Source organism: Tachyglossus aculeatus, chromosome 8 (assembly GCF_015852505.1).
Source record: "Tachyglossus aculeatus isolate mTacAcu1 chromosome 8, mTacAcu1.pri, whole genome shotgun sequence".
In the NCBI taxonomy this organism is placed as follows: Eukaryota; Metazoa; Chordata; class Mammalia; order Monotremata; family Tachyglossidae; genus Tachyglossus; species Tachyglossus aculeatus.
Genome location: NC_052073.1, coordinates 37545971 through 37573323, shown reverse-complemented (window position 1 = coordinate 37573323; position 27353 = coordinate 37545971). Strand labels below are relative to the sequence as shown.

The window sequence follows — 27353 nt, the reverse complement described above, 5'->3', positions numbered from 1 at the left end:
GGCCTCGGTTTCCTCCTCTAGAACGGGGAGAAGATCTGGTGTTCTCAGATTGCGAAGCCCCCCTCCCCGTGGGGGGCAGGATCCAATCCTCTTAGCTGACATCCCCCCGCCCTCCTTCCAGGGTGCTTAGCACAGTGCTAAGTGCCATCGTTATTGTGGGACAGGGACTGTGTCCGACTTGATTTGCTTGTATCTCCCCCGGCGCTTAGCACAGTGCCTGGCACGTAGGAAGCGCTTAACAAATACTACAATTATCATAAAGGGTTGAGGGAGAAGGGGGAGGGCATGGTGGGCTCCAGTGCCCACCGTGATGGGTCTTCCCCCGCCCCCCAAAACCTCCCACCCTCCCTCACCCCCAACAGCTATCGTGGAGAACATGGCAGAGTTCCGGCCCGAGGTTTGCACGGAAGCCACCCAGCAAGGCCTGATGCAGTGGCTGCTTAAGAGGTTGAAGGTGGGTGTCATCGAGGGGTGGTGGGGGGCAGAAGGGGAACCCCTTGGCCATGTGGCGGGCCCTGTACTAAGCGCCGGGGTGGTCTACCATTCAATCCGGTTGGACACAGCCCCCGTCCCCCATGGGGCTCCCAGTCTCAATCCCCATTTTCCAGATGAGGGAACTGAGGCCCAGTGAAGTGAGTCGTCCAAGGTCCCACAGGAGACGAGGGGCGGAGCCGGGATGAGGGCCTTCTGACCCCCAGGCCGGGGCTCTAACCACTAGGCCTTGCTGGGAGGGTGGGGGGAATCAGATCGGGTCCCCGTCCCCGGATGGGCCGGGTGGGGTGCGGCGGGGGCGCCCCTCCTCCTCCTCGTCCTCCTCCTCCTCCTCCTCCTCCACGCCTTCCCAGGGCCCTCATTATTAACAATAATAATCATAATTATGGAAGCGGCCTGGCCTAGTGGTTAGAGCGCTGGGCTTGGGAGTCGCAAGATCATGGCTCTCATCCCAACTCTGCCCCTTGTCTGCTGCGTGACCGTGGGTAAGTCCCTTCACTTCCCTGGGCTTCAATTAATAAAAATAATAATAATGATGGCATTTATTAAGCACTTACTATGTGCAAAGCACTGTCCTAAGCGCTGGGGAGTTTACGAGGTGATCAAGTTGTCCCACAAGGGGCTCACAGTCTTAATCCCCCCATTTTCCAGATGAGGTAACTGAGGCTCAGAGAAGTAAAGTGACTTGCCCAAAGTCACCCAGCCGACAATTGGTGGAGCCAGGATTTGAACCCGTGAGCTCCGACTCCAAAGCCCGGGCTGTTTCCACTGAGCCACGCTGCTTCTCAGCAGTTAACTCATCTGTAAACTGGGGCTCCAGACCGTGAGCCCCGTTTGGGACGGGGACCGCGTCCAACCCAATCAGCTCATATCCCCATTAGCGCTCAGCACAATGCCTGGCCCATAGTAAGCGCTTAACAAAGTCATCATCATCATTATGTGAGCCCACTGTTGGGTAGGGACTGTCTCTATATGTTGCCAATTTGTACTTCCCAAGTGCTTAGTACAGTGCTCTGCACATAGTAAGCGCTCAATAAGTACGATTGAAGATGATGATTATGGGATTTGTTAAGCACTTACTACGGGCCAGGCACCGCACTAAGCGTTGGAAAATCCTATCCCTCTCCTCATCCGGGAGTCAAACCCCGATCGTCCGTTCCGTTCGCCCAGGCCAAGATGCCGTTCGACGCCAACAAGCTGTACTGCAGCGAGGTTCTGGCCATCCTGCTGCAGAATAACGACGGTGAGGACCCCCGCCCCTAAACCCCGCGGCCCCCGGCTCTGTGGAAGTATATCGATTTTGGAATTTTTTTTTCCCTCCCGTCCCTGCCGCGTCCGCGTCTCTGGGCCCTGAGTCGTGACATTCCGTGTCATTCCCGCTGTTGTTTTTTCCGTCTGCCTCCCCCCGCCCTCAGACAACAGAGAATTCCTCGGGGAGCTGGAGGGAATCGACGTGCTCCTCCAGCAGCTGTCGGTGAGTGGGATGGGGCATCTCTCCCGGCGGGGGGACCGAGGGGCCGGGAGCCGCAGGGGGAGGGAGGCGGCGGTTACGGGGCGGGGGGTCCGGAGCATCGCCGGGCTGTCCGGCCCGCTTCCCTGTCTCCCGCCTCGGCCGAAATCCATGCATTTCCCGCCTTCGGGTGACGGACGGGCCCGGGGAACCAGAATGGGTCCCGGCCTTCCTGCCTAACGTTTAGACTCGGTCCCATCGAGCGCTTCCCGTGTGCAGAGCGCTGTACTGAGCGCTCGGGAGAGCCCAGCGGAACAATAAAAAGACACGTTCCCCGCCCACAGCGAGTTCCCCAGAGCTCCGCATGCAGTAAGCACGCCACACGGGCCTCCGGTGGGTCCAGTCGATAGGTCCGAGTAAACGGCGTCTTCTTGGGGGGATCGTGGGGGGAGAACAGGTATTCAAGCGGCACAACCCGAGCACCGCGGAGGAGCAGGAGATGATGGAGAACCTGTTCGACTCGCTCTGCTCCTGCCTCATGCTCAGCTCCAACCGCGAGCGCTTCCTCAAGGGCGAGGGGCTGCAGCTCATGAACCTCATGCTCAGGTATCCCCCGCGCCCCCCAACCCCCTACCCCAGGGCGGCCCTCACACTCCGGTTGGAGTCACTCACTCCTTTAATCAAATTTACCGTCCCTGCATGCAGAGCACTGTTCTGAGCACTTGAGAGAGGACGATTCGGCAACAGACAGGCACAGACTGTCTCTATCTGTTGCCCATTTAATAATAATAATAATAATGATGGCATTTATAAAGCGCTTACTATGTGCAAAGCACTGTTCTAAGCACTGGGGAGGTTACAATGGGGATGAAGACTGTGAGCACCCCCCGTGGGACAACCTGATCACCTTGTAACCTCCCCAGCGCTTAGAACAGTGCTTTGCACATAGTAAGCGCTTAACAAAGACCATCATTATTATTACAAGGCGATCAGGTGGTCCCACGGGGGCTCACAGTCTTCATCCCCATTTTACAGATGAGGGAACTGAGGCCCAGAGAAGTTAAGTGACTTAAGCCCAAAGTCACACAGCTGACAATCGGCGGAGTCGGGATTTGAACCCATGACCTCTGACTCCAAAGCCCAGGCTCTTTCCACTGAGCCACGCTGCTTCTCTATTTGTCCTCTCCCAAGTGCTTAGTACAGTGCTCTGCACACAGTCAGCGCTCAGTAAATACCGTTGAATGATATTCCTCGCCCACAGCGAGCTCACCGGCTAGAGAATGCTGATGGTGTCTGTGAAGCGCTTACTAGGTGCCAGGCACTGTGCTGAGCGCTGGCGTGGGTACGGACAAGTCGGGTGGGACATGGTCCCCGTCCCACGTGGGGTTCACAGTCTCAATTCCCATTCTCCAGAGGAGGGAACTGAGGCCCAGAGAAGGGAAAGGGACGAGCCCAAAGTCACAGAGAAGAAAGGGGCAGAGCCACGATGAGAACCCAGATCCTTATGATTCACAGGCCCGGGCTTTATCCGCTGGGCCATGCTGCTTTTCCCGTGCCCGATATGGGGCTGGGGCATCTCCCCCAAGCTCTGCACAGCCCATGGCATGTAGTGAGCACCTCACGGGGGCCACGGGGCCAGACCAGCTCAGACCGGTGGTGTTCCGCCTCAGCATTCCCTCTGTTTTCCCCGACGGGCCGTTCGTCCCCAAAAACGTTGGCATCCACCCGGACCAGAAGCTCCGTGTCTGGCACGGGTCACGCCTACCGACCCTATTTATTCATTCAATCGTATTTATTGAGCGCTTACTTTGTGCAGAGCACTGTACTAAGCGTTTGGGAAGTCCAAGTCGGCAACATATAGAGACGGTCCCTACCCGACAACGGGCTCATGGTCTAGAAGGGGGAGACGGACAACAAGACAGAACATCCTATCATCATCATCAGTCGTATTTGTTGAGCGCTTACTGTGTGCAGAGCACTGTACTAAGCACTTGGGAAGTACAAGTTGGCAACATATAGAGACAGTCCCTACCCAACAGTGGGCTCACGGTCTAAAAACATCCTACTGGGTTGGGCTCTCCCAGCCGCTCAGTACAGCGCTCTGCCCACAGCGAGCACTCAGTACAGCACCCGGCACATTGTGGGCGGGGAATGTGTCCGTTTATGGTTCTCCGGGACCCTCCTGAGCGCTTGGTCCAGTGTCCTGCCCCCAATAAGCGCTCCGGAAAGACAATTAAAAGCGTAACGAAGCACTTAATGAATGCCGTGAACAAAGGCCAGTTGGAGGAGATGTGCTTTTAATAAAGCACATCTTTATTGTGCTTTATAAGCAGAAGCAGCGTGGCTCAGTGGAAGGAACCCGGGCTTTGGAGTCAGAGGTCATGGGTTCAAATCCCGGCTCCGCCAATTGTCAGCTGTGTGACTTTGGGCAAGTCCCTTCACTTCTCTGGGCCTCAGTGACCTCATCTGGAAAATGGGGATGAAGACTGTGAGCCCCCCGTGGGACAACCTGATCACCTTGGAACCTCCCCAGCGCTTAGAACGGTGCTTTGCACATAGTAAGCGCTTAATAAATGCCATTATCATTATTATTAAGGCTTCAAAGGCAGGGAGAGCGATGGTGGGGTGAGGGAGGGCGGTCCGATCCCGAGGCGGGACGTGGGTCAGGGCTCGGCGGCGAGAGAGGCGAGACGGAGGGACGGCCAGCGGGTCCGCATTAGAGGAGCGCGGAGCGTGCGGGTCGGTCTCGTTAGGGAGAAAAATTCACGCCCTTTGTTTTAAAAGCAAGAGGAACGACCCGCCCGCCTCCCTTCGCACAGATTTTATTTTGACGCCCCCAGCCGCCGTCGGGCGTTCGTTCTTCCCCCTTCCCCGTCGCCACCGCGGGGAACGGCGGCAAAATGAAATCATTAATTCCGAGAGATAAAAGAGGAGCAGTAATTAAAATGATAGACTAAAAGCTGTTGGCCTGAAAATGCCACCTCCGCAGCCCCCAGGAGAAGGGCAATTTATAAAGACAACTCGGGCTCTCTGAAGGTCAGGGAGTGGGCCCGCTGCCAGGCTGGGGAGGAGGGGGAGAGGCCCCCGGGGGCCACTTCTCCAAGAAAAATGCCACCTTCAGCTCCCCTGACCTTCCGCGCCTGGGGATGTCGGCTTGGAAAGGGGGAGGCGGCGGGGGGAGGGGTCCCCAGCGGGTCCCGGCCGGGGGGCAACCTGACCTCTGACCTTCCGTGAGGGACCCCCGGTATGTGGGGGCCGTCCCCAGCCTTTCGAAGAGGGAGGGCGGTTGGCCGAATCGATAAACGCGATCGAATGAACGGAGTGCTTCCTGCGCGCGGAGCGCTGCACTCAACGCCCGGGAGAGAACAATAGAACCATAGTGATGATAATAATAATAATAATGGCATTTATTAAGCGCTTACTATGTGCAAAGCACTGTTCTAAGCGCTGGGGAGATTACAAGGTGATCAAGTTGTCCCACGGGGGGCTCACAGTCTTCATCCCCATTTTCCAGATGAGGTAACTGAGGCCCAGAGAAGTGAAGTGACTTGCCCAAAGTCACCCAGCTGACAAGCGACGGAGCCGGGATTTGAACCCACGCCCTCTGGCTCCAAAGCCCAGGCTCTTTCCACTGAGCCACGCTGCTTCTCAAGTAGCGTGGCCCAGTGGAAAGACTGTAAGCCCACTGTTGGGGAGGGACCGTCTCTCTATGTTGCCAACTTGTACTTCCCAAGCGCTTAGTACAGTGCTCTGCACACAGTAAGCGCTCAATAAATACGATTGAATGAATGAATGAATGAATGAATGAAAGAGCCCGGGCTTTGGAGTCAGAGATCATGGATTCAAACCCCGGCTCCGCCAATTGTCAGCTGGGTGACTTTGGGCAAGTCACTTCACTTCTCTGGGCCTCAGTTCCCTCATCTGGAAAATGGGGATGAAGACTGTGAGCCCCCTGAGGGACAACCTGATCACCTTGTAACCTCCCCAGCGCTTGGAACAGTGCTTTGCACATAGTAAGAGCTTAATAAATGCCATTATTATTATTATTATTATTATTATTATTACAGCCCCATTCCCTGGCCACAACAGGGCCCGGGCCCGGGAGTTGGAATCTCGGCATCTCGGCTCTGCCCCTTGTCTGCCGGGTGACCTTGGGCGAGTCGTTCTGCCTCCCTGGGCCTCAGTTCCCTCATCTGTCGAGTGGGGATTAAGACGCGAGCCCCACGTGGACAGATCTGATAGGCTTGGATCCACCCCAGAGTTTCGAACAGTGCCTGGCATGTAGTAAGCTCTTAACAAATCCCATTAGAAAAAAAATGGGAAAAAGTCCAAAAAGCAGGCCAAGGGCAGAGACTGCAGCCTCGGGGGATGGGGAGGGAAGCGGCTCAATGATAATAATAATGATGGCATTTGGGAAGCGCTTACTATGTGCAAAGCACTGTTCTAAGTGCTGGAGGCAGAAAATGGACATGGTGATCATAGCAGGCCCCCCTCCACATCCCCTCTTCCCCCGTGTTTCCGTGGCCTCCCCCGAGACCGGAGCCCCGGACGCCAGGTTTCCTTAAAGCCTGTTCTCCGACCCGTTCGGTCCTCGTCAGCCCGAGCGCCTCTTCTCCCCCACCTCCGCTGCCGAGCCCCCCTCCGATCCTCTCCCCCTCCCCGCCAAGCCCCGCGCCGCCGCTCGTCCTGGTGGTAAAATCGGCTCCGTGTTCTTTAAAAGGCAACAAAGGGGAAAAAACACAAGAATGAGCTTGTCAGTTCCCGTGAAAGCCTTGACACGAGCCTTATTACTTTCGCCGGAAAGCCCTGTCTCAGCAAGAGAGAGACACAAGAGAGGGAGAGAGAGGAGGCCGTGGAGCTCCCGGGGCGGGGGGAAGGAGGAGCCGCTGTTGAGTCGGGGGGATACGGAGGGGCTGAAGGGGGGCCGGGGTGGTTATAATTAACTGAATGCACGGAAGAGAGAGGCAGAGATGGAGGGGGGTGGGCGCGGGCTCCCATTGCTGCATCCCCAGCTCGCCCGACTCCTTCTCGCCCGTCCTGAGGGGCATCCAGGACTGGCTAGGAGCAGGCCAGAGGAAGCGGGACAAGCCCGTCCGGACGAAGAGGGGCAGGCCAGAGGAGCTAGGGATCGGCTCTCCCGGGAACCCCCATGGTGGAAGATTCTCCTTCCTCTCACCTGTGGGAAAAGCCCGTCCTGCCGGAGAGCGGCAGGCCGCGGGCGAGAAGGCCCGTCTGTCCCGGGACACACGGGAGCAGACGATTCTGCTTCCTCTCGCCTGTGGGAAAACCCCGTCCTTTCACAGAGGGGCCAGGTTAGGAGTAGCCCAGAGGCGTGAGGGTCCGTCTCTCCTGGGATACCCCCAGCGCGGAAGATTCCGCTTCCCGTTGCCGTGAAAAGAGCCCATCCTGTGAGAGAGGGGCAGGCCAAGGGTAGGCCAGAGGTGGGAGGGCTTGTCTCTCCCTGGGCATGTTCACAGTGGACGATTTGCCTGTGAAAATAGCCCACCCGAAAGGAGAGGGGCTGGCTGGGGGCAAGCACAGGGTGGGATGCTGTCTACTGAGCGCCCACTGGGGTCTGGGTGACAGGGACCCGGGACCCCTTTCCCCACAGACAGCAGCCACCCACCCCCAGCCGGGCGCCGAAAAGGACCCAGGAGGACGGAGGGACTCCTGGCTCCTCCGCCTCTCCGAGGGGCCCCCCGCCCCAGGTCCAAAGCCTGCCTGATGAACCCCGACGAGGCTAAGATAAACTACCCGTCCTCGGGCAGAATAAATATTTCACATCAAAATCACCCCGAGACGGTCCGGTCGAGCGACTATTGATCTCTAAAAGCCCGACCTCCAACCCGGAGAATATTCCAGGGATCAGCTCTCCGCGTCGCGCCTAAGCGGCGATCGATATGCAATTAACCGCCCCGCCCCCCCCCCATCCAGTCTGTCGCCCACGGTCCTCCCCCCGAAGTAGGGAGGGGGGCCATCGCTCGGAAAGGTCCCCTTCGGGTCCGGGGGAGCGCCTAGGTCGGGCGGGGGGAGACGGCGACGGATCTCCAGCCCGCTGAGCACTGCTCTACGCAGGCTTCGCGTTTCCCACAGTGCCCTCAAAGAATAAATAATGGATTGAGGTAGCGAGGGGTCCTCGGGCCTGGTCCGGAGCCTTCCCGCACCCCCTACTCACCTCCCCCCAAACCCGTCCGCCCGCAGGGAGAAGAAGATCTCGCGCAGCAGCGCGCTGAAGGTCTTGGACCACGCCATGATCGGGCCCGAGGGCGCCGACAACTGCCACAAGTTTGTGGACATCCTTGGTTTACGCACCATTTTCCCGCTCTTCATGAAGTCCCCCAAGAAGGTCAAGAAGATGGGCGCCACCGAGAAGGAGCACGAAGGTGAGCTAGCCGGAGGGAGGGCAAGATGCGGTGCCCCCCGTTCTTCCCTCTCTCCACCCACGGGGCGGGGAGAGGACCACCTGCCCCTCTCGGGCGCTTAATCAATCCACTGAGCCCTTTTCCCGTGTGCAGAGGACTGCACTGAACGCTTGGGAGAGTCCAATCCGACAGAACGGGCAGAAACGCCCCCCGCCTACAAGGAGCTGACGGTCTAGAGGGGGGAGACGGATGTTAATATCAAATAACAATGTAGAATTAATCAGTGGTACTTATTGGGCGCTGCACTGAGCCCCTGGAGGAGTCCAGTACGAGTCGGCAGATACGTTCCCTGCCTACATTCATTCACTCATTCAGTCGTATTTATTGAGCGCTTACTGTGTGCAGAGCAGTTCTCTGTCTCCCCCTTTTAGACTGTGAGCCCACTGTTGGGTAGGGACTGTCTCTATATGTTGCCAATTTGTACTTCCCAAGCGCTTAGTACAGTGCTCTGCACATAGTAAGCGCTCAATAAATACGATTGATGATGATGTTACAGAGACAGTCCCTACCCAACAGTGGGCTCACAGTCTAAAATCGGGGAAGCAGCGTGGCTCAGTGGAAAGAGCCCGGGCTTTGGAGTCAGAGGTCAGGGGTTCAGATCCCGGCTCCGCCAACTGTCAGCTGTGTGACTTTGGGCAAGTCACTTCTCTGTGCCTCAGTTACCTCATCTGTCAAATGGGGATGAAGACTGTGAGCCCCACGTGGGGCAACCTGATCACCTTGTATCCCCCCCAGCGCTTAGAACAGTGCTTTGCACATAGTAAGTGCTTAATAAATGCCATTGTTATTATTATTGTGGGCAGGGAATGTGTCTGCCTATGGTTCTGGTGTCCTTTCCCAAGTGCTTAGGACAGTGCTTTGCACACAGTAAGCGCTTAATAAATATGGTCGAATGAAGAAGCAGCGTGGCTCAGTGGAAAGAGCCCGGGCTTTGGAGTCAGAGGTCATGGGTTTGAATCCCGGCTCTGCCAATTGTCAGCTGGGTGACTTGGGGCGAGTCACTTCACTTCTCTGGGCCTCAGTTACCTCATCTGTCAAATGGGGATGAAGACTATGAGCCCCATGTGGGACAACCTTATCAGCTTGTATCCTCCCCAGCGCTTAGAACAGTGCTCTGCACATAGTAAGCACTTAATAAATGCCATTATATATATTATGTATATATATATACAATATATATAATTATATATACACACATATATAAATAAATGAAGTCACTCCAGTGACAGGCTGTTCCACTTAGTGGAAAGAACCCGGATCTGGGAATCAGAGGATCTGGGTTCTCATCCTGCTTGTCTGCTGTGTGACCTTGTGCAAGTCACTGCACTTCTCCCGTCCCCTCCTCCGTAAAATGGGAGTGAAGACTGAGAGTCCCATGTGAGAGAGGGACTGCGTCCGACCCGGGGAGCTTCTATCTCCCCCCCACAACGCTTAGTACAGGGCCCGGCACCAAGGGTGCGCTTAATAAATAGCCCAATGATCATTCGGTCCCTGGCACGGAGTGAGCACTTAACAAGTCCCCTTAATTATGATCATTAAGGGAGTTTAGACAGCATCCAGAAATGTCATTTGACCTTTTCCTTTTCCGTCTCTATTTTTAAATTCTTATTAAAATAAGTCCAATTTCCCCCGAATTGCTTCATTAGGTAGGTGAGTTATTGAGTTCGCTATCGAGCCCAAGTTAATTGAGCGGTTTCAACGTGGTTTTCCCCATTCGCGGCATTAACCGTGTGTGTCGCGGAGCGGAGGGGAGGCGCGTTGAGGTCTCCTCTCCCCTCCACCAGCCCCCCGCCTCGTCCCGGTGGGAAGCCGGGGTGGGGGGTGGGCTTCGGGCTAGCATCTGGCCAAGGTCAGCAGGTCAGGGCTGGAAGGTCACCCCAGGTTTTCTCCATGGTATCTGTCAAGCCGTGCACTGTACTAAGCGCTGAGGTAGATCGCAGCACGGCGTAGCGGATACAGCCCGGGCCTGGGAATCAGAAAATCACGAGTCAGAAAGCCACTTGTCTGCTGTGTGACCTTGGGCAAGTCACTTCGCTGGGCCTCCGTTCCCTCATCTGTAAAATAGGGATTGAGACCGTGAGCCCCATTTGGGCCCCCTTTTTCCTCTCCTCCTCCCCATCAGCGCTTATAACAGTGCTTTGCACATAGTAAGCGCTTAACAAATGCCATTATTATTATTACCTTCTAGACTGTGAGCCCACTCTTCTAGACTGTGAGCCCACTGTTGGGTAGGGACCATCTCTATATGTTGCCAAATTGTACTTCCCAAGCGCTTAGTACAGCACTCAATAAATACGATTGAATGAATGAATTATTATTATCCCCCTCTGCCCTACCTCCTTCCCCTCCCCACAGCACCTGTATATATGTTTGTACAGATTTGTTACTCTATTTTACTTGTACATATTTACTTTTCTATTTATTTTGTTTATGATGTGCATCTAGCTTTACTTCTATTTATTCTGATGACTTGACACCCGTCCACGTGTTTTGTTTTGTTGTCCGTCTCCCCCTTCTAGACTGTGAGCCGGTTGTTGGGTAGGGACCGCCTCTCTATGTTGCCAACTTGTCCTTCCCAAGCGCTTAGTCCAGTGCTCTGCACACAGTAAGCGCTTAATAAATACGATTGAATGAATGGATGAATGAATGAATATTCCCTCCAGCACTTAGAACAGTGCCTTGCACATAGTAAGTGCTCAACAAATGCCATTATTATTATTATTATTATTATTATTATTATTATTATTGAGTGCTTACTGTGTGCAAGGCATTGTAATAAGTGCTTGTGAGAATCCAGTAGAATGATGGAGCAGACACATTCCCTGCCCACAACAAGCTGACAGTCCGGAGGGGGAGACGGATATGAAGAAAATCAATCAATCAATCAATCAATCGTATTTATTGAGCGCTTACTGTGTGCAGAGCACTGTACTAAGCGCTTGGGAAGTAGAAGTTGGCAACATATAGCGGTGTGGGGCTGGGAGCGGGGATGAAGAAAGGGAGCGAGTCGGGGCGACGCAGAAGGGAGGGGGAGAAGACGAAAGGAGGGTGCAGTCAGGGAAGGCCTCTTGGAGGAGGAGATGGGCCTTCGATAAGGCTTTGAGGGCTGGGAGAGTCATCGTCTGTGGGATGTGAGGAGGGAGGGCGTTCCAAGCCAGCGGCGGGACGTGGGCGAGGGCGGCGAGGTTGACGAGATAGATCGAAGATAATTGGGTTGGACCCAGTCCCTGCCCCCCATGGGGCTCCCAGTCTTCATCCCCACTTTCCAGAGGAGGGAACTGAGGCCCTGAAAAGTGAAGTGACCGGCCCAAGGTCACCTGGCGGACAAGTCCCGGGCTCTCAAGCCCGGGCTCTGGCCACTAGGCCAAGCCGCTCCTGGCTGAAGGCAGCACTGGGGTAGATAAAAGATAGCTACCTCGGTTTCCTCCCGCGGAGATGACGGCCTAGCCAGCGCCGGCCCCAAGATAAACCTGTTATCTCGGCCCGCTCGGCCCGCCTGCTGCCGCTTCTGCTCGGCTCCTTGCCGCGTGAAAAATCGACAGCACCTCAGGCGGAAAAATCCGTTCCCGGGGAAGCGACATTTATTAGTCGCTAATGGCACCTTACCCGGCCTGCATCTGTGGTGGAGGGGGCGGGGAATGCGTGTGTCCGTCTGTCGGTCTGTCTGTCGGTCTCCCTGCGGCCTGTGGCCGTGTTCCTATGTGATGGTAACAATGGGATTGTGGTATTTGTTAAGCGCTTACTTTCATTCGATCGGATTTATTACGTGCCTGGCACCGTACTGAGCGCTGGGGTGAATGACGATAATAATAATTGTGTTGGTTAAGCGCGCATTATGTGCCAGGCACTGTACTACAGCGGGGCTCAGCGGAAGGAGCCCGGGCTTTGGAGTCAGAGGTCACGGGTTCAAATCCCGGCTCCGTCAGTTGTCAGCTGGGTGACTTTGGGCAGGTCACTTCTCTGGGCCTCAGTTCTCTCATCTGTAAAATGAGGATTAAGACAGTGAGCCCCACGTGGGACAACCTGATCACCTTGTATCGCCCCCCCCCCCCCCCCCCCCAGTGCTTAGAACAGTGCCTGGCACATAGTAAGCGCTTAACAAATACCATCATTATTATTGTTACTAGGGGCTGGGGTGAATGATTCATTCATTCAATCGTATTTATTGAGCGCTTACTGTGTGCAGAGCACTGTACTAAGCGCTTGGGAAGTACAAGTCGGCAACATATAGAGACAGTCCTCCCCCTCCCCATCCCCCCGCCTTACCTCCTTCCCCTCCCCGCAGCACCTGTATATATGTATATAAGTTTGCACGTATTTATTACTCTATTTATTCTACTTGCTCATATTTATTCTATTTACTTTATTTTGTTAATATGTTCTGTTTTGTCGTCCGTCTCCCCCTTCTAGACTGTGAGCCCACTGTCGGGTAGGGACCGTCTCTCTATGGTGCCGACTTGGACTTCCCAAGTGCTTAGTCCAGTGCTCTGCACACAGTCAGCGCTCAATAAATACGATCGAATGAATGAATGAATGAATGAAATCACCTCACTTCTCTGCGCCTCAGTGACCTAATCGGTAAAATATAGCTATAATTCTGTTTATTCTGACGGTTGTCCTTTGGTTAATATGTTATGTTTCGTTGTCTGTCTCCCCCTTCTCGACTGTGAGCCCGCTGTCGGGTAGGGACCGTCTCTCGATGTTGCCACCTTGGACTTCCCAAGCGCTTAGTCCAGTGCTCCGCACGCAGTAAGCGCTCACTAAATACGACTGAATGAGTGAATAAATGCGATTGAATGTTCTAGTCATAATGTCGCGCCCCCCTCCCCGCAGAACACGTCTGCTCCATCTTGGCCTCCCTCCTGCGAAACCTGAAGGGACAACAGAGGACCCGCCTCCTGAGCAAATTCACCGAAAACAACAGCGAGAAGGTGGGTGGTCCCACCCGGGGCGGGGGTGCGGGCGGCGGCGTCCCAACTAGGACCTTGGACCTCCCTGGGCTCGCCCAGTGAGAAGCGCCACGGCCCGGGGCAAGAGCCCGGCCTTGGGAGTCCGAGGTCGCGGGTTCTAATCCGGCTCTCCTCCACGGGAGGGGAGCACGGCATTATTATTAGAGCAGCGCTCAGCGCTTAGAACAGTCCTAAGGCGCCTAGTAAGCGCTTAACAAATAGTTCGGGCGTGGGTGTCCCCCCCCCCTCGCAGGTGGACAGACTCATGGAGTTGCATTTCAAGTACCTGGACGCGCTGCAGGTGGCGGACAAGAAGATCGAAGGAGAAAAGCACGTAGGTGTCTCCGGACCCCCGCGGACCCCTCTGCCCCCCGCAAACGCGCACGCCCCCCCACCTCAGCGGGTGACGGGAGCAGGTCGGTGGGAATCCGGTAGGATGAGGCACAGCGGGAATGTCGAGCCAGACAAGGGGGCTCCGGGAGGGCGGAGGATGGACGGGGACAGAACCGCCCTCCGCGTCGCCCCTCAGACGGCCCCCCACCTCCCCTCTCCCCCTGCCCACCAGAACCCCTTCCAGGGGATCAGGTCCTTCCCTAGAGAAGCAGCGTGGGTCAGTGGAAAGAGCCCGGGCTTTGGAGTCCGAGGTCATGGGTTCAAATCCTGGCTCTGCCAATTGTCAGCTGTGTGACGCTTCGCTTCTCTGGGCCTCAGTGACCTCATCTGTCAAATGGGGATGAAGTCTCTGAGCCCCCCCGTGGGGCAACCTGATCATTATTATTATTATTTATTAAGCACTTACTATGTGCAAAGCACTGTTCTAAGCACTGGGGAGGTTACAAGGAGATCAGGTTGTCAGTACCAGAGAAGTCACTTCACTTCTCTGGGCCTCAGTGACCTCATCTGTCAAATGAGGATGAAGTCTGTGAGCCCCCCCCCGTGGGGCAACCTGATCATTATTATTATTATTTATTAAGCACTTACTATGTGCAAAGCACTGTTCTAAGCACTGGGGAGGTTACAAGGAGATCAGGTTGTCAGTACCAGAGAAGTCACTTCACTTCTCTGGGCCTCAGTGACCTCATCTGGAAAATGGGGATGGAGTCTGTGAGCCCCCCCCCCGCCGTGGGGCAACCTGATCATTATTATTATTATTTATTAAGCACTTACTACGTGCAAAGCACTGTTCTAAGCGCTGGGGTGGTTACAAGGAGATCAGGTTGTCAGTACCAGAGAAGTCACTTCACTTCTCTGGGCCTCAGTGACCTCCTCTGTAAAATGGGGATGAATCAATCAATCGATCGTATTTATTGAGCGCTTACTGTGTGCAGAGCACTGGACTAAGCGCTGGGGAAGTACAAATTGGCAACATATAGAGACGGTCCCTACCCAACAGTGGGTTCATAGTCTAGAAGGGGGAGACAGAGAACAAAACAGAACATATGAACAAAATAAATAGAATAGAATAGATATGTACAAGTAAAATAAATAAATAAATAGAGTAATAAATATGTACAAACATATATACATACATATACATATATAAACAAAACATATTAACAAAATAAAATAAGTACAATAAATATGTACAAGTAAAGTAAATAAATAGAGTAATAAATATGAATGATATGGGATGAAGACTGTGAGCCCCCCGTGGGACAACCTGATCACCTTGTAACCTCCCCAGCGCTTAAAACAGTGCTTTGCAGATAGTAAGCGCTTAATAAATGCCATTATTATTATTATTATTATTATTATTTCCAGCGAGGGAAGACCTTCTTCACATCCCCCAGGCACCTGCCACCCCTCTCTGCTCCGTGGGAAATCCAGCCCACAATCCCTGCCTCCAGGAACCGGGGGGACTGTTTTTTAAGGGTATTTATTAAGCGCTTAGTATGTGCCAGGCACTACACTGAGCGTGGGGTAGATGTGAGGTAATTGGGTTGGATACGGGCCCTGTCCCACAGGGGGGCTCACAGTCTTCATCCCCATTTTACAAATGAGGGAACTGAGGCCCAGAGAAGTGAAGTGACTGGCCCAAGGTCACACGGCAAACGAGTGGCAGAGCCGGGATTAGAATGCAGGTCCTCTGATTCCCAGGCTTGGGTTCTAGCCACTAGTCCACGCTGCTTCCCCAGGGCCTTGGGACGGAGTCCTGATCAAGCAATCAATCAATCCATCGTATTTATTGAGTGCTTACTGGGTGCAGAGCACTGTACTAAGCGCTTGGGAAGTACAAGCTGGCAACATATAGAGACAGTCCCTACCCAACAGTGGGCTCAAAGTCTAGAAGGGGGAGACAGAGAACAAAACCAAACATACTACCAAAATAAAATAAATAGAATAGATAGGTACAAGTAAAATAAATAAATCCTGATCTCATTCAATCGTATTTATTGAGCGCTTATTGTGTGCAGAGCACCGTACTAAGCGCTTGGGAGAGGACGACATAGTAGCGCCCTGCATCCCAGAAGCCGTGCAGATGTCGGGAGGCGAAGGGGATAGAATAGCCAGGCGCGTTTCTAAATAAAAAAACCAAAGCACCCCCAAAACCATCTGCGAGGAAGCCGCCCCACCCGCCCACCTCGTTGTGGCGTCGCGGCTCCAGAATTGGGGGTCGAGTTTTTGGTGAAATAATTAGTCCACGGTGCAGAGGAACGGAGGATGGCTCTGAACACGTTGAATATGTAAATATTTTAATGCTCTCCGGGAGCTGAGCCCGTTCCAGCGAACTGCACCAAAATGCTTCGCGTCCCTGGTCACTGAGCAGCCCCCGCCCCAGCGGGGCCCGGCACGGCCCTCCCTGAGGAGCCGGGGGGCGGGAGGGACGCCCGGGGGTCCCTCGGGGCTGGACGGACGGACGGACAGACAGACGGAGGGAGAGAGAGGAGTGAGACCGAGGAGGAGAGACACGGGAAGAAGAGGAGGAGGGGAGGATGGGAAGGAGGCCGAGAGATTCATTCATTCATTCAATCAATCGTATTTATTGAGCAATTACTGTGTGCAGAGCACTGTACTAAGCACTTGGGAAGTCCAAGTTGGCAACATCTAGAGACGGTCCCTACCCAACAGCGGGCTCACAGTCTAGAAGAACAGGAGAGATGACGTGGAAGGATGGGAAGGAGACAGGTGGATTAGAGGCAGATGAGGGAGAGCTAGAGATGGGAAGGAGGGAGAGATAATAATAATAATAATAATGATGGCATTTATTAAGCGCTTGCTATGTGCAAAGCACTGTTCTAAGCACTGGGGAGGTTACAAGGTGATCAGGTTGTCCCACGGGGGGCTCACAGTCTTCATCCCCATTTTCCAGATGAGGTCACTGAGGCCCAGAGAAGTGAAGTGGCTTGCCCAAGGCCACACAGCTGACAGCTGGCAGAGCCGGGATTTGAACTCAAGCGCTTAGTACAGTGCTCTGCACACAGTAAGCGCTCAATAAATAGGATTGATGACCTCTGACTCCAAAGCCCGGGCTCTTTCCACTGAGCCATGCAGCTTCCCAAAATAATAATGATGGTAGTCGTTAAGTACTTAATATATACGAAGCACCGTTCTAAGCACTGGGGGGATACAAGGTGATCAGGTTGTCCCACGTGGGGCTCACAGTCTTCATCCCCATCTTACAGATGAGGTCACTGAGGCACAGAGAAGTGAGGTGGCTCGCCCAAGGTCACACAGCTGACAAGTGGTGGAGATGGAGAGACGGGGAGAGATGAGGAGGGAGAGACAGGTAGATGACTGATGAGAAGGCGGGAGACAGAGAGATAATAATAATAATGATGGCATTTATTAAGCGCTTACTATGTGCAAAGCACTGTTCTAAGCGCTGGGGGGATACAAGGTGATGAGGTTGTCCCACGTGGGGCTCACAGTCTTCATCCCCATTTTACAGATGAGGGAACTGAGGCACAGAGAAGTGAAGTGACTTGCCCAAAGTCACACAGCTGACAAGTGGCGGAGCCGGGATTTGAACCCATGACCTCTGACTCCAAAGCCCGGGCTCTTTCCCACTGAGCCAAGCTGCTTCCTGAGAGAGAGACAAGGATGGGAAGGGAGAGAGACAGGGGTGAAAAGGAGAGAGACGGAGATGAGAAGGAGCGAGACAACCGAGAGACAGAGAGATGATAAAGAGAGCGAGAGAGAAAGAGAGGGGAAGAGGAGGAGCCCTGTATTTAGAATTTGGGAGAGTCCAGTACGACAGAGAAGGAGCTCAGGGTGTAGAGGACGCCCTAGCAAACTTGGAAATTTCCTAATCCCCCCCCCCAACTGCCACCACCCCATCCCTCTTGGATGGCGAGTCCCGGACGGTTAGTGTCAACCCCGGCTCCGCCACTTATCTCTGTGTGACCTCAGACAAGGAACTCCTCTGGGCCTCGGTTTCCTCATCCTGGAAAATGGGGATGAAGACTGTGAGCCCCACGTGGGACGCAGACTGTGTCCAACCCTCATTAGCTTGTATCTCCCCCAGCGCTTAGTGCAGTGCCCGGCACATAGGAAGCGCTTAACAAATACCTGTATATATGTTTGTACATATTTATTACTCTATTTTACTTGTACATATCTATTCTATTTATTTTATTCTGTTAGTATGTTTGTTTTTGTTCTCTGTCTCCCCCTTTTAGACTGTGAGCCCACTGTTGGGTAGGGACTGTCTCTAGATGTTGCCAACTTGGACTTCCAAGCGCTTAGTACAGCGCTGTGCACACAGTAAGCGCTCAATAAATACGATTGATTGATTGATCGATTAACAAATACGATAAAATATGAGCCCCACTTGGGCGGTGGACTGGGTCCAGCCTGGTTAGCTCGTATCTCCCCCAGCACTTAGTACAGCGTCGGGCACCTGGTAAGCGCTTAACAAATAACATGGTCTGGGTCCATCCTGATGAGCTTACCTGTCCCCTGCGCTTAGTACATAGTACGCAGCGCATAGTGAGCGCCTAACGGATACCCTAAAAACGCAGAATTAGGAGTGCCAGCGTGGAGACGGGCGCCAGTGTTCACTCAGCCGTATTTTCCATTAAGGGTAACGAGTCTTTGAGCACTGCAGGGGGCGGGGGGCCGAGGGGAGGGGGAGGGGAGGCTCTATTTTCCATCTGTTCCCCTCCGTGGGAAACAAATCGGATCACGGCTCGGCTCGCCGATTCCAAGCCCCGAGCCGCGAGGACGTCCACACGGCCTCCGGCCGGAGAAACACCACCCCCCTCCCGCCTCTTTATCGAGAAGCCACGTGGCCTAATGGATAGAGCCCGGGCCTGGGTTCTCATCCCGGCTCCGACGCCTGTCTGCTGGGTGACCTTGGACAAGTCACTTCACTTAGAGGAAGCGATGTGGCTTTGCGGATAGAGCCCGGGAGTCAGAAAGACCTGGGTTCTCCTCCGCTTTTGAAGCGGGGCGAGACGGAGAGAGCCGGGGCTCCTCTTCTGGAAGGGGGACCAGACCGAGCTAGAAGGGAAGAGATCCTGGGGCTTCTTTTCTAGAAGGGGGGCAAGACGGAGACGCCGCGGGGGCTCCTCTTTGAGAAGGGGGACAAGAGGCAGAGAGCCTAGGGCTCCTCTTTAAGAAGGGGGGGTGAGATGGAGAGAGCCCAGGGCTAGAGAAGCAGTGTGGCTCAGTGGAAAGAGCCCGGGCTTTGGAGTCAGAGGTCGTGGGTTCCAATCCCGGCTCCGCCACTTGTCAGCTGGGTGACTTTGGGCAAGTCACTTCACTTCTCTGGGCCTCAGTTCCCTCATCTGTAAAATGGGGATTAAGAATGTGAGCCCCACGTGGGACAACCTGATCACCTTGTATCCCCCCAGCACTTTGCACACAGTAAGTGCTTAACAAATGCCATTATTATTATTATTATTATTATTATTCTGGAAGAGGGACGAGATGGAGAGACCCCGGGGCTCCTCTTTTAGGAGGGAGATGAGCCGGAGAGAGCTTGGGCTCCTCTTGTACTTTCAGAGAATAAGGGCTGTCGGCAGGTTCGCCCGCGCCAGAGCCAGGGAGGGAGCGAGCGGGCGGGCGAGCCTTCTCACCCCGCAGTTGGCACCGTAATGACTTACAAATTGCATGCTAATTGTGCCACCGCGAAATCATCGCCGGGCCCGCCCCCTTGGAGGAGAGGGGGAGACCAGTGTCTCCTCCAGTCGTGCCCCCACCCCCATATGCCCTTGGAGGTCTGCATTTGCACATTTGGCTGGCTTTTGTGTCACCCCCGTAAAATGGCTCGGTTGGCTGGCGGAGAGGGAAGGGGTCGGTGCCCCCGTTTTCGAGAGAGCCAGGCCGAGGGGAGGCCCAGCCCGCCAGATGTGTCAGGCCATGTTTGAAGGGGGCGGAGAGAGCACAGTGGGGTCCGGGAATCAAAGCCTGCCCCGGAGAGAGGGAAAGAAAAAGAGAGAGAAAGGTAGAGGGGGGAAAGAGAAAGGGAGAGAAGGGGAGGGGGGAGGTGGGGAAAGAGTGAGAAGCAGGGGAGAGAGAAAGGGGGAGAGAGGGAGGGGGAGGGAAAGAGAAGGGGAGAGAAGGGGTGCGGGGAGGTGGGGAAAGTGAGAGAAGGGGGGAGAGGGAAAGAGAGGAAGAGTGAGAGAATGGGGGAGGTGGGGAGAAAGTGAGAGAAAGGGGGAGAGGGAAAGAAGGAGAGAGGGAGGGAGAGAGAAAGGTAGAGGGAAAGAGAAAGGGAGGGAAGGGGTGGGGGGGAGGTGGGGAAAGAGTGAGAGAAGGGGGGAGAGGGAAAGAGAGAGGAAGAGTGAGGGGGGAGGTGGGGAGAAAGTGAGAGAAAGGGGGAGAGGGAGAGAGAATGGTAGGGGGAGAAAGGGAGGTGGGGAGAGTGAGGGAAAGGGGAGAGAGAAATTAAAGGGGAGAGAGGGAGGGAGAAAGAAAGGTAGAGGAAAAAAGGAAGGAAGAGAGGAAGAGGGACGGGGAGAGTTAGAAAGGGGATGAGGCAAAGAAAGGGAAAGGAAAGGTGGAGAGAGGGAAAGGGAAAGAGAGAGGGAGAAAGGTAGCGAGGAAGAGGGAAAGGGAAGAGAGGGAGGGGGAGAGAAAGAAGGAAAGACAAAGGGAGAAAGGTAGAGAGGAAGGGGGGAGGTGGGGAGAGAGTGAGAGAAAGGGGGAGAGGCAAAGAAAAGGGGAAGAGGCGGGGAGGGGAAGAGAAACGGAGAGAGAAGAAAGGGGGAGAGGGGAAAAAAAGCGAGAGAAAGACGAGGGGAGAGGGAACGAAGGAGATGGAGAAGGAGAGAGCTAGAGAGGGATAAAGAGCTAGAGGAAGGGCGAAAGAGTGCCAGCGACACAGTTGTTGGGTAGGGACTGTCTCTATATGTTGCCAACTTGTACTTCCCAAGCGCTTAGTACAGTGCTCTGCACACAGTAAGCGCTCAATAAATATGAATGAATGAGTGCCAAGGTGGAACGTGGGCCAGAAACCCAGAGAAGGCCAAAGCCACCACTGTCCCCCACCGCGCCCCCGACCTCCCCTGCCCACGAGCGGGGCAGCCTCAGCATAGGGAGATGGGGATGAGGGGAGCTTGATGGGCGGCGGAGGACGTTCCTCTATCAGTCGATGGCTGGTATTTGTGGTACCCTGACTGCGAGCCGAACACTGGGCTGAGCACCCGGGGGAGTCTGGGGCGATCGGAGGCCCGAACCCACCCCGAAGGAGCCGACGGGCTCGAGAAACGGTGTCCTTCACGGGGTCACACTGGCCGATGCTCCAGACTCTTAGGCCCACCTTCTGAACGGTTGCCATCATTATTGTCGTCTGCTGGGTGACCTTGGGTCGGTCACTTCACTTCTCTGGCCTCAGTTACCTCATCTGTGAAACAGGGCTCACGGTCTAAGAGGGAGGGAGATCAGGGAGCGGATCCTCCTCACTTTACAGTTGAGGAATTGGAGGCCCGGAGATGTGAAATGACTGGCCCAAGGTCACCCAGCAGGCAGCTGGCAGGGCCGGGATTAGAACCTGGCTCTGGGGGAGAGAAAAGGTCGTCCGTTTGCTGCCTCTAGACTGCCAGCTTGTTGTGCCCAGGGTACTTGTCTGCCCATTCTGTTGCATCGAACTCTCCCAAGTGCTCAGTCAATCAATCAATCAATCAGTCGTATTTATTGAGCGCTTACTGTGTGCAGAGCACTGTACTAAGCGCTTGGGAAGTACAAGTTGGCAACAAAAAGTGATCAGGTTGTCCCACGTGGGGTTCACAGTCTTAATCCCCATTTTCCAGATGAGGTAACTGAGGCTCAGAGAAGCTAAGTGACTTGCCCAAGGTCACACAGCAGACATGTGGTGGAGCCGGGATTTGAACCCATGACTTCTGATTCCAAAGCCCGGGCTCTTTCCACTGAGCCACGCTGCTTCTCAGTCCAGGGCCCTGCCCACAGTTAGGCTCAATTAATACCGCTGATGGATTGACAGTCTGTTAGCTCGTCGTGGGGGCGGGGCGGGGGCATCACGCTACAATTAATGCTACAATTAACTCTATTGGATTGGACTCTCCCAAGCGCTCAGTACAGTGCTCTGCACCCAGTTATAATAATAATAATAATAATAATGGCATTTATTAAGCGCTTACTATGTGCAAAGCACTGTTCTAAACGCTAAGGAGGTTACAAGGTGATCAGGTTGTCCCACAGAGGGCTCACAGTCTTAATCCCCATTTTCCAGATGAGGTCATGAGGCCCAGAGAAGTGAAGTGACTTGCCCAAAGTCACACAGCTGACAATTGGCAGAGCCGGGATTTGAACCCATGACCTCTGACTCCAAAGCCCGGGCTCTTTCCACTGAGCCACGCTGCTTCTCTAAATACCGCTGATTTCCCAAGGCAAGGGGCCAACCGACCAAGCAGGCTCTCTCTCCCCTCCGTTCTCCAGCCGCCTTAAGCTCGGAAGCCCGGACCCCTCCCATTCCCAGCTTCATTTACTAGCACATTTCATGGTCATTTGGTAATTGTGGGAAAAATCCACACAGGGTCCAGCACACGGGCAGGGAGTGAGTTGCAGAGCATGGAAAAAATAAAGACCCCTTTTAGTTCCTCATTTAGACCTGATCCTAATTTTCCCGCTCCAGAACTCCCAGTCATCCCGGATGAGGGGGGGATCGGGCGGGAAAATCGGCTCCGACCAAGGCCCCTGGGCCATCATCATCATCATCATCAATCGTATTTATTGAGCGCTTACTATGTGCAGAGCACTGTACTAAGCGCTTGGGAAGTACAAATTGGCAACATATAGAGACAGTCCCTACCCAACAGTGGGCTCACAGTCTAAAAGGGGGAGACAGAGAACAAAACCAAACATACTAACAAAATAAAATAAATAGAATAGATATGTGCAAATAAAATAAATAAATAAATAAATAAATAGAGTAATAAATATGTACAAACATATATACATATATACAGGTGCTGTGGGGAAGGGAAGGAGGTAAGATGGGGGGGGTGGAGGGGGGAAGAGGGGGAGAGGAAGGAAGGGGCCAGATGTGGGAGACTCTCTCCCAGGATGGTGAAGCAAGGCCCCGGGATCGCTGTTTTTTGTTTTTGTTTTTTATAGCATTTATTAAGCGCTTACTATGTGCAAAGCACTGTTCTAAGCGCTGGGGAGGTTACCAGGTGATCAGGTTGTCCCACGGGGGGCTTCACAGTCTTAATCCCCATTTTCCAGATGAGGTAACTGAGGCCCAGGGAAGTGAAGTGACTTGCCCAAAGTCACACAGCTGGCAATTGGCGGAGCCGGGATTTGAACCCACGACCTCTGACTCCAAAGCCCGGGCTCTTTCCACTGAGCCGCGCTGCTGCTGTACTAGAGAACCCGGAATTGCTGAAGGGGGGAAAGCCAGGCGGGGCTGGGGGGGTGATCTGACTCTGCATTAAAATTTGAGACGGAAATTCAAAGTTCAAGTCCCTCCAGACTGGAAGGTCCCTTCAAACAGTGGTATTTACTGAGCGCTTAATGGGTAAAGAGCACTGTGCTAAGCGCTTTTTTTTGTTTTTTAATGGTATTTGGTAAGCTCTCATTGTGTGCCAGGAACTATAAGCACTGGAGTAGAAACAAGCTAATCAGGTTAGACACAGTCCCTGTCCCACATGGGGCTCACTGTCTTCATCCCCATTTTACAGAGGAGGGAACTGAGGCCCAGAGAAGCGAAGTGACTCGACCAAGGTCACACAGCAGACCAGGGGTGGATCCAGGATGAGAATCCAGGCTGGGGCTCTACCCACTAGGCCACTCTGCTTCTCCGCCCGCCGGGAGCTGACAGTCTAGCAGGGGAGACAGGCATTAATATAAGAAGCAGCGTGCAGTGTGGCTCAGTGGAAAGAGCCCGGGCTTGGGAGTCAGAGGTCATGGGTTCAAATCTCGGCTCTGCCACATGTCAGCTGTGTGACTTTGGGCAAGTCACTTCACTTCTCTGGGCCTCAGTTCCCCCATCTGGAAAATGGGGATTAAGACTGTGAACCCCGTGTGGGACAACCCGATCACCTTGTAACCTCCCCAGCGCTTAGAACAGTGCTTTGCACATAGTAAGTGCTTGAGAAATGCCATTATTATTATTATCGTGGCTCAGTGGAAAGAGCCCGGGCTTGGGAGTCAGAAGTCATGGGTTCAAATCCCGGCTCTGCCACTTGTCAGCTGTGTGACTTTGGGCAAGTAACTTCACTTCTCTGGGCCTCAGTTTCCTCATCTGGAAAATGGGGATTAAGACTGTGAACCCCCCGTGGGACAACCTGATCACCTTGTAACCTCCCCAGCGCTTAGAACAGTGCTTTGCACAGAGTAAGCGCTTAAGAAATGCCATTATTATTCTTATTATCCTCGTGGCTCAGTGGAAAGAGCCCGGGCTTGGGAGTCAGAGGTCGTGGGTTCTAATCCCGGCTCTGCCGCTTGTCTGCAGTGTGACCTTGGGCGAGTCACTTCCCTTCTCTGGGCTTCAGTTCCCTCATCTGGAAAACGGGGGTGAAGACTGTGAGCCCCGTGTGGGACAACCTGATCACCCTGTATCCCCCCCAGCGCTAGAACAGAGCTTGGAACATAGCAAGCGCTTAACGGACGCCATCCTCATTAATATAAATCGATAAATCACTGATCCGGACGCAAGTGCTGTGGGGGCCGAGGGAGGGGGGGAATGATACCGTCCCAAGTGCTCAGTCCAGAGCCCCGCCCACAGTAGGCGCTCAATAAATGGGCCTGACTGTAAATGAGTGGGCTGTTTTCTGCTCCCCACACCTACAGGACATCGTGCGCCGGGGCGAGATCATCGACGACGCGACCGAGGACGAGTTCTACGTCCGCCGCCTGGATTCCGGCCTCTTCGTCCTGCAGCTCATCTGCTACGTCATGGCCGAGATCTGCAGCGCCAGCGTCCCCCAGGTGAGCGGGCCGGCCCCCCGCCGTCCCCCCGCCGGACCCCCGAAAACGCCGTCCCCCCTCCCTCACCTCTCCCGGCCTCTCCCCTCCCTCAGATCCGCCAGAGGGTTCACCAGATCCTCAACATGAGGGGAAGCTCTATCAAGATCGTCCGGCACATCATCAAAGGTGAGGCGTCCTCCCCCGCCTCCCCCGGGCCTCGGTCAGTCGGTGGTATTTATTGGGCGCTTACGGGGTGCGGAGCACTGGGCTAAACACTTGGGAGAGTCCCGGAGACTCTGCCCACAGAGCGCTGACAGTCTAGAAGACAGTCGGCCGATCAATAGCGTTTATCGAGCGCTTACTGTGTGCAAAGCACTGGACTCAATCAGCGGGATTTACGGAGTTCTTACTGTGGGCAGAGCACTGTGCTAAGCGCTTGGGAGAGTCCACTGCAACAACATAACGGACACAGAGAAGTGGCTCAGTGGAAAGAGCCCGGGCTTTGGAGTCAGAGGTCATGGGTTCAAATCCCGGCTCCGCCAATTGTCAGCTGGTTGACTTTGGGCAAGTCACTTCACTTCTCTGGGCTTCAGTTACCTCATCTGTAAAATGGGGATGAAGACTGAGGCCCCCGTGGGACAACCTGATCACCTTGTAACCTCCCCAGCGCTTAGAACAGAGCTTTGCACATAGTAAATGCTTAATAAATGCCATCATTTTTATTATTATTATGATTACATTCCCTGCCCACAATGAGCTGACCCTCCCCTCCGGGCCTGGGCCGAACTGCTCCTATGGCACGGGTTGTCCCCTTTTTCTCCACCCCCCCCCCCACCGATGGTATTTGTTAAGCACTTACTATGTGCAAGGCACTGTACTAAGCGCTGGTGGAGTTACAAGTTGATCAAGTGGGACTTAAGCCATGTCCCACTTGTGGCTCACAGTCTCAATCCCTGTTTTACAGAGGAGAGAACTGAGGCCCAGAGAAGTGAAATGACTTTGGTTTGGTTTCTGTGGTATGAGTTAAAGTGCTTACTAGGTGCCAGGCACTGTAGTAAGCGCCACGGGAGGTACCAGATCATCAGGTTGGACACAGTCCCTGTCCCACATGGGGCTCACGGATTTCATCCCCATTTTACAGATGAGGGAACCAAGGGTCAGAGAAGTGAAGTGACTTGGTCTTTTGTTTGTTTTAATGGGATTTTTTTAAGCGCTCACTATGTCCCCGGCACTGTACTAAGTGCTGAGGGAGATACAAGCTGGTCAGATTGTCCCACATGGGGCTCACAGTCTTAAAGCCCATTCTGCAGATGAGGGAACTGAGGTCCAGAGGAGTGAAGTGACTGGCCCAAGGTCCCACAGCAGACAAGTGACTGAGGCGGAACTAGAACCCAGGTCCTCTGACTCCCAGGCCTGGGCTCATAATAATAATAATAATAATAATAATAATAATAATAATAGCATTTATTAAGCGCTTACTAATCAATCAATCAATCAATCATATTTATTGAGCGCTTACTATGTGCAGAGCACTGTACTAAGCGCTTGGGAAGTACAAATTGGCAACATATACAGTCCCTACCCAACAGTGGGCTCACAGTCTAAAAGGGGGAGACTTTTGCTTTTTTTTTTTGCTTTTTGCTTACTATGTGCAAAGCACTGTTCTAAGCACTGGGGAGGTTACAAAGTGATCCTATTGTCCCCCGTGGGGCTCACAGTCTTAATCCCCATTTTACAGATGAGGGAACTGAGGCCCAGAGAAGTTAAGTGACTTGCCCAAAGTCACACAGCTGACAGTTGCGCTTAGAACAGTGCTTTGCACATAGTAAGCGCTTAATAAAGGCCATTAAAAAAAAAAATTGGAGGAGCCAGGATTTGAACTCATGATTTGGATTTGGCTCTTCCCACCAGGCCATGCTGCCTATTCTTTCAGTCGTATTTATTGAGCGCTTACTGTGTGCAGAGCACTGTACTAAGCGCCTATCGAAGAGAAGTGACTGGCCTAAGATCACACGCAGCAGACAAGTGGCGGAGCTGGGATTAGAACCCGGGTCCTCCTGACTCCTTAGCATCCCTCCCTAGCGTTTAGTGCAGCGCTCAGCGCATAGTAAGCTCCCGACAGATGCCGCACAGCCTCGAGGCTGGGCTGGGACGGAGCAGAAGCGCATCTGATTTGGTCTGAAAACATTTCGAAAAAAGAGACGTAAATGAGAAAACCCGGTCACCGGCGGACTCGGGAACAGCAAACAGCTCAGCGTTTTGTCCTGCAATTTTCGTTCTGGGCTCCGGTTAGAGACTGGCGTTGTGATTTTTTTCAGGGGGGAGGTGGGCTTTTCTTGTTTTGTTTTGGCGCACTAATTAGACGTGAGCTTTTTTCCCTTTGATTTTATGGCCGACATATTTTGCCGGTCGCTCTGGCAGCTGATGGGCCCCGGGGGAAGCTCAGAGAAACGCTGAGAAGGCAGAGCCCGGCGGGGGGCCGCTTCCCTCTCCTCCTCCTCCTCTCCCCCTTCCCTTTTCAGCCTTCCCCCCCGCCCAAACCCCCACTCCGGGCGGGAATCGGGGCGGGAATCGGAGCGGGAACAACAGACTCATTAGAGTTAGTCCCTGTCGACCGCTGACCGCCTCTCTCCCTCAAAGTCCGGCGTTCCCGGAGGCCAGATCCTGCAGGGAAAAACGGGCGTCGGTTGTAATTTCTCGAGGGCAGGGATAGGATCCATTGGCGCT

General features: G+C 53.9%; 1 protein-coding gene across 1 annotated transcript in view; it reads left to right on the top strand.

Moving 5' to 3' along the window:
* The window catches only part of CTNNBL1 (catenin beta like 1), a 51964-nt gene that overhangs the window by 18693 nt on the left and 5918 nt on the right, over positions 1-27353 (top strand). The window contains exons 7-15 of the mRNA XM_038750177.1: positions 363-454; positions 1663-1735; positions 1908-1966; positions 2400-2548; positions 8144-8325; positions 13198-13295; positions 13567-13647; positions 24510-24647; positions 24740-24812. Coding sequence (XP_038606105.1) covers positions 363-454; positions 1663-1735; positions 1908-1966; positions 2400-2548; positions 8144-8325; positions 13198-13295; positions 13567-13647; positions 24510-24647; positions 24740-24812 — 945 coding nt within the window. The remainder of the gene's footprint in view (positions 1-362; positions 455-1662; positions 1736-1907; positions 1967-2399; positions 2549-8143; positions 8326-13197; positions 13296-13566; positions 13648-24509; positions 24648-24739; positions 24813-27353) is intronic.